The sequence below is a fragment of the Dipodomys spectabilis genome, unplaced genomic scaffold, assembly GCF_019054845.1.
Source record: "Dipodomys spectabilis isolate Male_0828 unplaced genomic scaffold, ASM1905484v1 ptg000146l, whole genome shotgun sequence".
Lineage (NCBI taxonomy): Eukaryota > Metazoa > Chordata > Mammalia > Rodentia > Heteromyidae > Dipodomys > Dipodomys spectabilis.
Window position 1 is genome coordinate 1,126,350 of NW_024870823.1, and position 13,469 is coordinate 1,139,818.

The window sequence follows — 13,469 nt, forward strand, 5'->3', positions numbered from 1 at the left end:
TACTGAAAAATATTCACAGAAAATTTTATCCTTCTTATTTTCTTGCACATTTACATACAATTTAACTTCTGTCACAATCATTTTCACTGTAAGTTAAAAAAATTAGTCTGGGCTGGGAAGGTGGCTCAGTGGTAGAGTGCTTGCCTTGCATGCATGAGGCCCTGGGTTCAATCCTCAGTACCACATAAGCAAAAAAGGCCAGAAGTGGTGCTGTGGCTCAAGTGGTAGAGTGCTAGCCTTGAGCTGAAGAGTTAAGGGGCAGTGCCCAGGCCCAGAGTTAGATCCCACAACCAAAAAAAAAATAAAAATAAAAAATGAGTCTAATATCCTATATTTCTATTTTTTCAGCAGTTGAGATACTAAAAGATAAAATTATATTGCACGAGAGCCTTTCTTGGCAGTATAGTGAAAGAATAATTTTTTAGTGTTAAGAAAAACTAGATGGTTACACAATTTAGCCAGATTAGGACTAAAATATAGGTCTCCCAACAGCTTATAACTGTATGCTCCTTAATTTTTTTCATCAAATACCAATAACTGAAAAGAATTATAAAGTCACTCATAAAGGTTTTGCTTGAAATTCTTTGAACTCCCGATTTTATGTTAAAAACATGTGAAGTCTGCATTCTATGCCTGATTTACTGATTTCAATGCCTAATTTGCTTATCTTATTAAACTGATTTAAATTATATACTCTGAAGTAAAACTGATGCTTCAAAAAGTATTACTTGCTTCCACAGCTTACAGTCTAAGCCTTAGAGTAGCCCATGATGCAATGCCATGTATCCTCAAAAGGGTACATATATCATGGTATTTTTTTACATTTTATTTCCTTATTCATTAACTTCTGAAGAAAGAACATTTTAAAATGCGGCAGATTTAATCTTACTCTTTGATATGTATAAATTCACAAAACTACTATAAAACTTACTAGAGTTGGTTTTTGGTTGTTTTTGTTTTGTGTCAGTTCTATGGTTTCAACTCAAGGTCTTGAGCTTGCTAGGCACCCACACTACCACTTAAGCCATGCCCACAGACATCTCATGATTTATTTTTCATCTAGAGTCTTATGTTTTTGTTCTGGATGGCCTCAGACCAACTGTAATTTCTAGTATGGACAGTCTCTCATGTGCCTAGAATCAGCTACATACCATTACTCCTAGCTTGTTGATCCAGGTAAAGGTTTCACTAATTTCTTTTTCTATCTGGCTTCAAACTGTGCTCTTCCCAATCTCTGCCTCCTCCCAAGTGTCTGAGATTTCAGAAGTGAGCTACAATGTTTGGCATCTAGGGTTAGTTGTAATTATGAAATTTTCAAGAGGTTTTGCTCAGTTAAAATTAATTAAATAAGTTAATTTATAAATTCCTTACACAACCTAGAGAGAATTTCTACTTGGCAATATTAAATGTTTGCTTTTTGACAGGCCACTCAAAAATGTATCTTCGTGAATATAAAGGTACATGGTATTTATGGACACAAGTTCCAATTACTTTTATCCAGGTTAAGTAATCTTTTCTTCTTCCTTAGTATTTTCTCTCTGCCTAGATGCAAAGGAAGAAATTCTTGTTTTCAAGATTTCTTTTTTTTAAGATCTCAAATTCCAAGAATACTTTGTTAGTCAATCCTATTTACAGATACTTGATTGTTCTTCAAGCCTATTTACAAAGCAAAGTATAGATTTATCTAATTTACTGACTTCCATAAAAGCACCCTGTTCAACTTATCCAGGAATCTATCACCAGTAAGAATAAAAATAGACTCTTATGCATTACTCACTCCCCAAAAGCATACTGTTGGTTCTACATGAAGTAATATGAAGTCTAATTACAAAATATGTCTTTAATATAGCTAAAACTCTTACTGTAACATTTAACAGATTGTAAACTGTCCAATAATGATACCATTAAGTATACTGATGATAAATTAATTTATATATTCCTACTTTGAATAAATATTTAATTCTTTAATACACTGCTTCCAAACAAAAATTCATAGAACTGCTGGTGGCAGGCAGGTAGTTCACACCTATACTCCTAGCTACTCAGGAGGCTGAGGTCTGAGCATTATGATTAAGAAAGTCCATGAGACTCTTATTTCCAGTTAACCACCAAAAAGCCAGAAATGGAGCTGTGGCTCCAGTATAGAGCACTAGCCTTGAGCATGCATGCACACACACAAACACACAATTCAGAAAACAATGATCTATTTTGAAAAATTTCAAGAACAGTTACATATAGTCACTAACTATAGATTCATATCTATAATGGGGTGTTTGGGAAGTAAAGATAGGAAGATTGAGGTTTGAAACTAGCAAAATATTACAAAGATTCTATCTAAAAACACATGGGGCATGATTGTCCTTGCCTATAATCCTAGCTTTGCTGAAAATAGAAGTTTCCTACTTCTACTTTTCCAGGGCCAGCTTCAGACAAAAATGAGACCCTATCTGAAAAATAATTTAAAAAGGGTTGGGGATTTGGCTCAAGTGGTAGAGTGCTTACTTGGCAGGCAGAAGGCCACAATTCAAATTCCAGTACAAAACAGGCTTTTGTGGTTCATGCTTGTAATCCTAGCTACTCAGAAGGCTGAGATTTGAGAATTATGGTTCAAAACCTGCTGGAGCAGAAAAATCCTCAAGCCTCTTATCTCCAATTAACCAACACAAAAAGTTGGGCCAGATGTATGGAAGAGTGCAAGGTGTGAGTGAAAAAGCCCCAATACCCCCAAGCACAAAACAAAGTAAATGAATAAAACAAACCTTAATACAATCTTCTCTGAAAAGGGTCATATAGATCAATGTTACAACTCTAACAACAAGGAAAAGATAAGTTTACTGAACACACAATCCCATGTGACAGGATTTGGGTTTGCAACAGTAATTTGCTAATGACAACATTTATTCTCAAAGATATACTTAGGTATCTTCATTAATAAATATTTGTTCCATTATCTCCAAATAATTTCAACTCTATAGCCTAGTGTAATAAAATGTATTTAATAATAAACATTACTGAAGTAAAATATGAGTTTTTAAAATGCCCCTTCCTAGCAGGGAATAAGGTACACGCCTATAATCTCAGCACTCAGATGACTAAATCAGAATGATCACAAATTCAAAGCAAGCCTGGACTACATAACAAGACTCAAGTCAAACATTTTTTTAAAAATTAAATTCTTTTGTTACCTAAACCAATCTCTAAAAATTTATTAGGTAATGGGTATAAAATACCCAATGCAACATAGTCTGTTATTCTATATTATAGACGTATAAATATCCTTAAACTTTTTTTTTTTTTTTTGGTGGGTCGTGGGGCTTGAACTCTGGCTGTCCCTGCGCTCTTCAGCTCAAGGACAGCGCTCTACCGCTTGAGCTACAGCGCCACTTCCAGTTTTCTAGTGGTTTATTGGAGATAAGAGTCTCACAGACTTTCCTGCCAGGGCTGGCTTTGAACCACCATCCTCAGATCTCAGACTCCTGAGTAGCTAGGATTACAGGCATGAGTCACCGGCACCTGACTATCTTTAAACTTTTTAGAGTGGTAGAATTAATGTGCTGCCTTGATAAAGAACATCTTTCAAGGTGGAAAAGTACAAGCAAAGTGACATGTTCAAATTCAGTGTACTTGCTATGCAATTGTTACGACTGACTATAAGTATAATAACTACTGAAACTATTATTAAAAATCTACATCTGTCCTACCTTGTCTCTATAGTTTTTAAGCAGCACTTACTTGCCCTACATTGTTTATTACAAATTATTTTAGTCTCTATTGTTCAAATAAAGAGCAAAAGAAAAAATATTAAAAGCTAGACCTTAGATAAGTAAAGGCTATAAAAATGTATGTATATAGCTTGCATTTCTGCAAGATGCCTGACAGGTGCCTGTGGCACATGCCTGTAATCCTAGCTACTCAGGAGGAAAGTCGGCTATCCAGGCAGCAAAGTCTGTGAGACTCCTATCTCCAATTAATCACCAAAAAGCCAGAAGTGGATCTTGGTTCAAATGATAAACGCACTAGCCTTGAATAAAAAAGTTCAGGGACAGGGCCCAAGCCCTGAATTCAAGCCCCAGGAACCTCTGCCCCTGCCCCCAACAAACACAAAATTTAAAAAACTTTCATATCTGATAAATTAAGTCAGATATTCATAAAGATATTTTTCTTAGACATGACCAAAATCTTCAACATAAAATATTTCCATGTACAACTTAATTTCATATACATGGGTTATCATTTTCCCACTAAAAATTAGCATAGCTAAAATATGCACTTTGCATTAATTATCATAATCTGATTTCTAAGTCCTAAATGATTCAAGACTGTCAAGCCAAAAAGAAATGGCTGTTGCTGCTGAATGTTTCCTTTTCTTTCAAAATTCTAAGACAGTTCATAGACATATATTGTCCAAATCTGTAAATGAAATGAAGAAAAACATTTAGAGGATAAAAAGTTTCAAAGTACAAATAATATTTTTCAAAGATAATAAAAATGCCACAAAAGTCATTAAGTACTTTACAAATGACAATACACTTTCACTAATGTATCAAACACATCATAAAATGTATGTGGATGTACCATACTTTTTCCCATTCCCCTTATAAACTAGGTTTAGATAAAATATTTTAACATTACTACAGTGAAACATGCTAGTAAAATTTTTAAAATTTTATCTTGAGACAAGACATTCCCTCTATCTAATCCAAGCTGCCTTTTAGCACTATGCCCACTGTGAAAATGTCCTTTGCTTTCAAGAATGATGCAAACTAGCCAGTTTTGTGGCATATGCATGTAATTGTGCATGCATGGTTGCAGGCTATCATGCATGCATACATTCTAGAAGCTGAAGTTGGAGTGTATGGCCAGCTTAGGGTACATAGTGATAATCTGTCTAAAAAAAAAAAAAGCCACAAATTACACTGTATAAAATCAGTTTCAAGTATGGCCTCCTAATTTTCTCAACTATCTTAGTACTTAAATTCTGTGAAGAATAATTTTTTACATTGTAAAATTGCAACACTTGAAGTCTAAAATACACACCACTGCACAATGCAAGTTGGCTTTTTTCTCAAAACCACATGGAAGGTCAATACCATAAAAATTAAGCTGTTTGAAATAAACTCCACTACCCACTGACTAGTCTTTTCCTCTGATTCTTCTCCACTTAAAGGTTCCATCATATTAGATAATTGTCAGTAAAGTTTCAATGAAAATTTTTAGTGTAATTTCTGACATGAAATATCAATTTTATAATCAAATTTAACTGCCCTCTGTTACTACTTTGTACATATCTGCAACTTCCCTTTCCATCCTTCAGATTCATCCCTAATTCCTGCCACTAGACTTTTCCCCAGGGAATACTGAACTTCATTCTCAAGAGAGCTTCTCTAAACTGTCTTTAATTCCACTGCCAAGTTGTCTTCTCTCCTTGACATTATGCCACCTACCTCTTCCACCTGGGGTTTTCAAGGCCTTTATGCTGCATTTTTATTCTGCTCAAGAGCCTCATCCTCGACTACATAATTATTTATAAGGTTGCAACTGACTTTCAACTCCCCTTAAAAATGCCAGTTTCTTCTTGACCCTGTTAAATATACTAAATCATCCCTTTAGTCACATTCGCTTTAATTCCATGCAAATATGCAATTTCTTTTGAACTTAGACCCCCCAAATACACAGGTTAACGTATTTAGACAACTTCTTGCAATAATTAACTGTTGTGCAATACTGTTGTGCAATAATTAACTTTCTTCAATTGTTCATCCAGGTAATCCCTACTGGACCACAGTTCCTTCATATATGGGTTCCATTTCAAAGTACTCCGGTACACCCTAACCTGATCAAGGTAAGATGACTGGCTAAATAAAATTAGGAAAAATGTAAATAATAAATGTTGTGTTTTTAATCTCTATAGTTTAATTTTTAAACATCTATGGCCTTTTGTTTCCATAAACAGCTGACATTTTGAGGGGGTTTCTGTAAAATTTCACTTTCATTATTCTATTAATTTTAAAGGCATGGCCAGAATTTAAAATGCAATTGAGGTATATACACTTTGAAGGAATACACTCTTACATCCCATGATCAGATTCTTTGAAAACCAGCAATGCCAACTTTAAGAATTCTGAGGTAACACTGAACAAACAGCTTCAGCGCTGAAAGAAAAACAGCAGCTATTTTGCATGTTTGGATTGGGGGAATTCCCTTTTCTGTAACTGGCTTAGACTAGCTTCTCTACCACAGGGGCTTTGGACAGAGAATATTCAATTAATGGCTGTTAGTGTCTGCAAATAATGCCATGTGAAAGCAATTCAATTACTAAGAAAAAAGAGGAAAGAGGACAGTACGTATCCCCTTCTCATAAAACTCAGCAGGTAAAAAAGCATTGTATCTACTCAGTCTCAGAATTTGTTTCTACCTGATAATACACGCAGGTCTCATTCAATTTAGTCCCTCTTTAGCACCATCTCAACCTGTCAGAATTTGACAAAGGAAAAAAGAATAATAAAACAAGCATGGGAGACACTCGGATTCCCGTCTACAGCGCTTCTTTCCCCAAAATCACATCAGTGAGTCTTGGATTTCCTTCACTCCAAACTAAGCCCTCGGATTCCAAATATAGTTCTTTAACCCTTGCCACGCCACTCAGTTAACACATACATCTCGCCAACTACAGAACCACGGCAGAAACCTCTACAAATCGGCTAGCTATTCATCTTGGAAGTCGTGCCCTGCAGCAACCGCCTATCGCCAAACTCGGGGATATTACCCAAATACAACGCAACGGAATCAGACATGCAGAGCACACACGACTTTCGCGAGGGAGGGAAAGGCGACCCGGGAAAAGTACTCTCCTCGCCAGCCTCAGTACCATCCTCCGGGGGTGGGGAGCAGGGGGTTCCCAGGAGGGAGGGGGAGAGAGGAGCCCCAAAGAGGAAACCCTTTCCTCTCGAGTAAAAAGGGCTGGAACCCCCGGCCGCAGGCTGCAGCCAGTCCTCACGAAGGAAAAGAAGGCAGACAGAGGGCCCTTTTGCTAGGAAAGGCTGAATGCAGACTTTCTGAGGTCCGGACGCAATCCGGTCCCCCAGCTCCCGGGTGTGTGGGGAGTGGGGGCGGGGAGGGGGGAGGCCAGGGTTGTCCCGCGGGCGGCTGAAGGGATACCCGGCCCGCCAGGGGCAGCCGGAGGCGGAGCAGAGTTTCGCCTTCTCCACACCCAAGTCGTGTCCGGCCGGTGCCCGGGGCAGGTCGGGCCGGGGCCGGCGTGGGGCCGTGGGTAGGGGAGGAGGGTGGAGATGGGGTTTCCCCACTCGCAGGAAGAGCATCAGCGGAGGACGCACCCCGCCGGCCCCCGAGCGGCGTGCTCTGGACTGCGGAGCCGGGATCCCGCCGCCTGCACCTGCAGCACGAAGCCCCGCAGCGCCCGCCGCACCGGCCCCTCGGTCCCCCGGGGGCTGGGGACTTAGGCGGCGAAGTCGCTGGGGGCCTGACACCTCTCACGGGGGCCGGCCCCGGCGCCTGGGGGAACACGCGGGAACACCCCAACCTCCAGCATCGCTCGGCGGTTGTAAAATGCACCCCCCCTCCCCCGGACCCCCTTTTCCCCAGCCTTTCCCCTTTTCCCGAGGCCGCAGAGGAAGGCCAGCACAAGCCACAAGCCCCCGTCAAGCCGGGAACAGCGTGGCCACAGCGGGGCCAGGACTTCCTTCCCCTCCCCGCGGTTACCTGTGAGGACTCCGACGCGAATTTGATGGTCGTGGTTAGTGAGGATCATTCCCTCGGTCGCCATGTTTCCCAGCGCAGTCACCGCACTGACAGGAGCCGGGAGAAAGCCGGAGCCCGGAGCGCGCGGGCCGGGAGCGCGCTCGCCTCAGAGAGCGCGAGAGCGAGGGCGCCCGAGGAGCGCGAGGCGAGCGGGTGGACGAGGAGGCGGCGGCGGAGCGCCCAGTGGCCGGCGTGGGGCTGGGGGAGGGGGGCAGGCCGCGCTGAGGAGTGCGCGGGTCCGCGAAGGAGGCGGAGCTGGGGCGCGCGACCCCGAGGCCGGCTGGGAAAGGCGAGCTGGGGTTCGGGGGGGGGGGGGGGGGAGCGGGGAACGCGGCGGCAGCCTTGGGAGAGCCGAGCGCGCGGAGGCGGCGGACCGAGGCCCGTGAAGAGAGAGAGAGAAAGCCGGTGGCGGTGCGGCGTGTGAGACCCCGGACGCCTGGACGGCGGGGGACTGGGAGGAAAAGGGAGCACAAGCTCGGGGGGTGGCGGGGGCGGAGCTACACCCGTGGCGTGCAACTCGTGGAGAGTGAGGGGAGGAAGGAGCGCTGGGGGTGCGGAGTACGGGAAGGAGCCGGCCCAGCCTGTGGAGGACCCGGGAACGCTCCTGGGCGCGCGAGTAACACCGGATTGGCTGGGAGAACGCGGCACGGGTGCGCGCGAGGCACGAACGCAGCCTCCGCCGGGCCCCAGGCAGAAGCAATCCCCCGCCGAGCTGATACCGAGTGCGTTCCCGGCCGCCACGGGCCGGCCTTCCCGACGGCGGACCGCCTGGAGGGTGGCGCGCGCGCCGGAGACCCGGAGTGGCTGGGCACTCCCGGTCCCTCCCCGCAGCTCTCGAAAGCGGTGGGCCACCCGGTGGAAGGCACGGGAGAACCTCGAGGTGGCTTCAGGGAAGCCGTGTGGGTGGCCCACAGAACCGGCCGTGGGCGAAGAGGGAGGTCTGTCCCGCCTCAGCCGCCTGTTCCTCGGTCAGCTCGCCCTCTTTAGAGTATGTCTGCCTCACCTCGCTTTGGGATCCCCTCTCCAAACAGTTCCTAAGAGAGGAACCCCACAGGTGAAGCTTGGGGGTCTGGCAGGGCATCTAGAGCAGGTTCCTGGCTCTTCTCTTTCTTTCCTCTGTCCCACCGTTCGTGAGGCTGTAAGCTTCCTGGGCCACCACCACCTCTGCTGTAACATCTATCTACTTAGAGAAGGACATGTTTCTTCCGACTGAACCTCCATCAGTTGCCATGGCAATTGAGTTTCATTTCAGTATGATGGGATAAGACATCTTTCTGTGGACTTTTGTGTCCCTTTAATGAGATATTAATTACCTGCGGCCACTTCGTGTAGGTGTCTTAGTTGCCTTTTTCTGATCCTTTCCACTTGTGAATATATGTGTATGTGTATACACACGTATTTTTTCTTTCCCAGCACGTTTTTTTTTATCAGCCATAATAAAACTTGAAAGCATAAAAATGAAAAGTGGAGTATCAAGAAAAGTATAATTATCATCCTTTGGACACAAAGTCTCAGAACCTATTCAATGGTTGCAAATGTTGTACCAGTTGGAACACGAAATCATTCTGTTGTCTGGAGAGTCACATTATGTATTTCATTCAGTAATGAAGTACAAAGGAGACGGATGAAACTTAGGTGGGATAAAATTGTGAGGAGATGTAACAGCCAGATCATTAACTCACTTCCCATAATTACCACAATAGATCCTGATAGCCATGAGAATCTTAACTGATTTCAAATGAGGAGACAGATGGGCATGTCCAAAAAAGATTACTTTCTTTATCTCAAAGATGAAGATCAGGAAGTTGATTTCTATCTTTATCCTCTACCACATACTGAAATTTTATGATTAAAAAATATTTGAACTTCTAGAGATTTAACCGTGCCCACTAACAGGTTCTGTGAACTTAAGTTTTAGACTTGAAAGTGATAGACTAAGTGTTCTTTAAGTAAAAAGTATAATAAATTAATTTTCATTTTTAATTTGTTTTACCCATTAGTTCAAGAAAATAAGTTTCAGCTAGTATTTATAAAATTTATCCTCTTGTTGGTTTCTAACTTTATACCATTAGGGTCAGAAAAGATACTTGAAACGATTGCAATTGTCCTAAATTTGTTTCAGATGGTTTTATAGGCTAACTTAGGATATAGTCTGGAAAATGTCAATACTACAGCTGTAGGATAGAATGTTCCATAAACATCTGTTAGGTGCATTTGGTTTAGAGTTGAGTTTAAATCCAGTGTTTATTTTCTGACTGAATGATCTGCCTATTGCTTAGAGTGTTGAGGTACTCTACTGTTAGCACATTGCAGTCTAACTCTCACTTAGAACTAATACTAATTGCTTTATATACTGAACTACTAGTGTATTGAGTACGAACAGTATGAGTATTTATAATTGTTATATCCATTTGTTGAACTAATCCCTTTGTCATTATATAGTGGTTTTGAACTTAAAGTTTATTGTTGTCTCATATAAGTATACTACTCTTGCTCTTGTTTTGCTAGTATTTGCATGGAATATCATTTTCTGTTCCCTTACTTTCAGCCTCTGCTTTTAGGGAGGAAGTGAGTTTCTTGTAGGCAACATATGGTTAGGTTCTGCATATTTTTTCAAATCTAGCTTGTCTGTATCTTTTCATTGGAGAAATTGTTCCATTTATATTCAGCGTTATCATTGGCAGGTAAGGACTCCTGCCATTATCTTAATTTTTTTATTGTTTTGTTCCTTTCCTCTTCCCTTAATGTTTTTCTTTATGGGTTTCTGTAGTGATAAACTTTTCTTTCTTTTCTCTTTCTTTATTTTTTTTTTTTTTTTACTAATTTTTAGTAGCTTCCATTAGTTATACAGAGGAGGATTTCATTGTAACATTTCCATGCATTTACAATATGTTCTAATCAATTTCACTCTATCACTCACCCTTCACTCTTTTTTTTTCTGTATTCTTGAGCTCACCTTAAAAATGTTTTAGTTGGTCAGATGCCAGTGGCTCATGCTTATATTCCTAGCCAGTCAGGAGACCGAGATCTGAAGATCATAGCTAGAAGCCAGTCAGGGCAGGAAGACATCCTAGCAACTCTTGTCTCCAATTAGCCACCAAAAAAGCTGGAAGTAGAGTTGTGGGTCAAGTTGTAGCACACTGACCTTGAGCAAAACAGCTCAGGAACAGCATCCAGGCCCTGAGTTGAATCCCCAGGACTAGCACCAAAAAAAAAAAAAACGTTTTAGTTGGGTTGGGAATTAAGCTCAGTAGTAGAGCACTTGCCTAGTATGTGGAAAGATTATCATACTTTTTTGGTGGTATCATGGTTACTTGTTTTTTTATTTTTCTTGGGTCCTTGTGTTAAGTAATATGCATCTGATAGAATGGTCACTTCTTCCAGTTTTATAGAGTGGTTTTCATAGAGATTTTTCTCTAGATGTATCTTAGGATATTAGTTGAGTAGGGTAGTCTTTGTGTAGCAGTATAGTTTTTGTGCCGCTTTTTTTCAGCGATAGTGATTATCATCTATGCCTGTAATGTCTTGGTGGGTTTGGCTGTAGGAATTTGTTAGGTTTGTCTTTCCAGCTCTAGATGGCTGTGGAACTGGTCTTAGAAAAGTGAATCTGACTAGTATTTATTTGTATGTGATCATTCTGGGCCCAACCTCCTGCTAGACAGAGCTGCCTGTTCCTTTGGAGAAAGGAGTACTGTGTGAATCAGTACTGGAGTTAGGATCCAAAAACACCAGGGCTGAGGAACTGTGCTGGTTGGGATATGAGTGGTGACTGCCTCTTAAAAGTTTATTTCCTGGAGCAGTACACTCTACTGTGGCACCAGTGTCAAAAAGGTGCTATACAGAACAGATTGGGTTAGGAACAGGATGGTGGTAGTAGTGGTACACAACGTCAACTCCTTTTTCAAGGTAGTGTGAAGTTATGTGAACTATAGGCACTCTAGTCTGGAGTTGCTGGGAACTGTAAGATTCTTCAACAGTGTGAACTACAGGTATCCATAGTGTTACTGAGAGCTGCTGTTTCCTACTTAACCTTTTGTTCACTGATGTCTCAATTGATATTTCTATTTAATTTCTGAAGAGGGCTCTTTACCATTTCTTCAGTTATTAGGAGACAAACAATAGACACACACACACACACACACACACACACACACACACACTCTCTCTCTCTCTCTCTCTCTCTCTCTCTCTCTCTCTCTCTCTCTCTCTCTCTCTCTCTCTCCCTGATCTAAAAATTGACATGAATTGAGTTTAAATGAATTTTTCTACAAATCAAAAATATGCTTTTCTTAAATTATTAATTGGTTTCCAAATATCTTTCCTTCTGATAATTGTAGTTCTAAAGATGGAAGTATCAGGCTGTTATTAGCATTATTTCATGTAGTGTATCAAACAATACTGGTTGCTTTGTAGTCATTGCAGAAAGTCAACTTTGGGGATAGGTGTGAGTAAATATCCTCTAAATGGCTTAAAAAAGCAAGAAAATGAGATAAGCCACAAAAATAGTACCACCCAAAGGTATAGTTTATAAATGTATTGCTGAAAGGACAGTATTTTTCTTCAGTTGGTATTGACATTGAAAAGTGTCTCCCAAGTACAAAGATGTCAGGTATTTTATTTTCAACAAAGCATAATTGGAATATTGTAAGTATAAATAAAGCAAAAATAATGATGCTTCTGCCTCCAAATACTTCCTGCTGATTATTTCAGTTTCCTGTGACTTTATGGAGAGATGAGAATGCTCTAGATATTAAGTATAGACATATTCCACCAAATTAGAAGCTATAATTCTCTCTGTAAGTTAAATTAATATTTGGTTTATCAGGTAATCTCTTGAATCTGAATAGCATGACTAGGTCTGATCTTTTGGATCAGTTGACAAATTTGTGCTCATAAAGCTGAGATCCATATCCCTTATTTATGAAACCATTGGCACAATTTGATAAGTAGCTAGCCAATTTGACAGATAACCTGAATTTCCATAGGTGAAAGAGTACAATGTGTAATCTTAAGCAGGATTAAAAATAGGTATAATATTTTATCTTTGTGTTGTGTTTGTGGAGCGTTTGAAGGACTGGTGATAACCCTGAAGGATAATGCACTTACATTTCATAATGTAAAATTATGGGATTCATTATTTAAAAATAATGAAAATTTAAGAATAAACTAGCTTACTTAATGCCTTAATTAACAACAAAGAATTGTAGAGGTGGAGATCACATACTAATCTAAATTCAGTGTAGTCATAAAATACATTCAGTCACTGTGCTTTTAATCAAGTCTTTAAATGGGTTATCCATGTTCCTCAGTTAATGACTAATTCAAGGTAGAAATTGTTGTTTTATTTTTTTTTCTTTTGTTCTTATTGATGCCTTAATTCAGTTGATTTGGAAAATTTCAGGACAGCCAAAGTCTCTCAGGGACCATGTAAGTATATCTTGAAACAATGTAGATTACATACTCAACTGACTTAGTCAGCAGAACATGAAACTAATCATCTTAAGGCTTTAGAGTCTTAGTTTTGTTGTCATCAGGGGAAAAATACAAGTTAGACTGGAATATGAGCTGTTAGTCATAATATCTAGGCTCTGGTAACCAGTTCTGGCTTGAACTAGCTGTGGAACTTTGGACATCTTTTCAGTGTATCTGAACTCCACAATTTCTTTTTTTTCTGTAAAGTGAAGGAACTTCATACTTATCTAAAATTCCTT

At 40.7% G+C, this 13,469-nt stretch overlaps 1 protein-coding gene across 2 annotated transcripts in view; it reads right to left on the reverse strand.

The window, feature by feature from the left end:
- Gphn (gephyrin) overlaps positions 1–7,907 on the reverse strand; it is a 392,152-nt gene extending 384,245 nt beyond the window's left edge. The window contains exon 1 of one of the 2 annotated variants that reach the window (XM_042691808.1): positions 7,720–7,907. In XM_042691808.1, coding sequence (XP_042547742.1) covers positions 7,720–7,783 — 64 coding nt within the window. In that variant the 5' untranslated portion in view covers positions 7,784–7,907. The remainder of the gene's footprint in view (positions 1–7,719) is intronic. The other variant, XM_042691809.1, reaches the window with a different exon arrangement.
- Between the last annotated feature and the right edge of the window lie 5,562 nt (positions 7,908–13,469).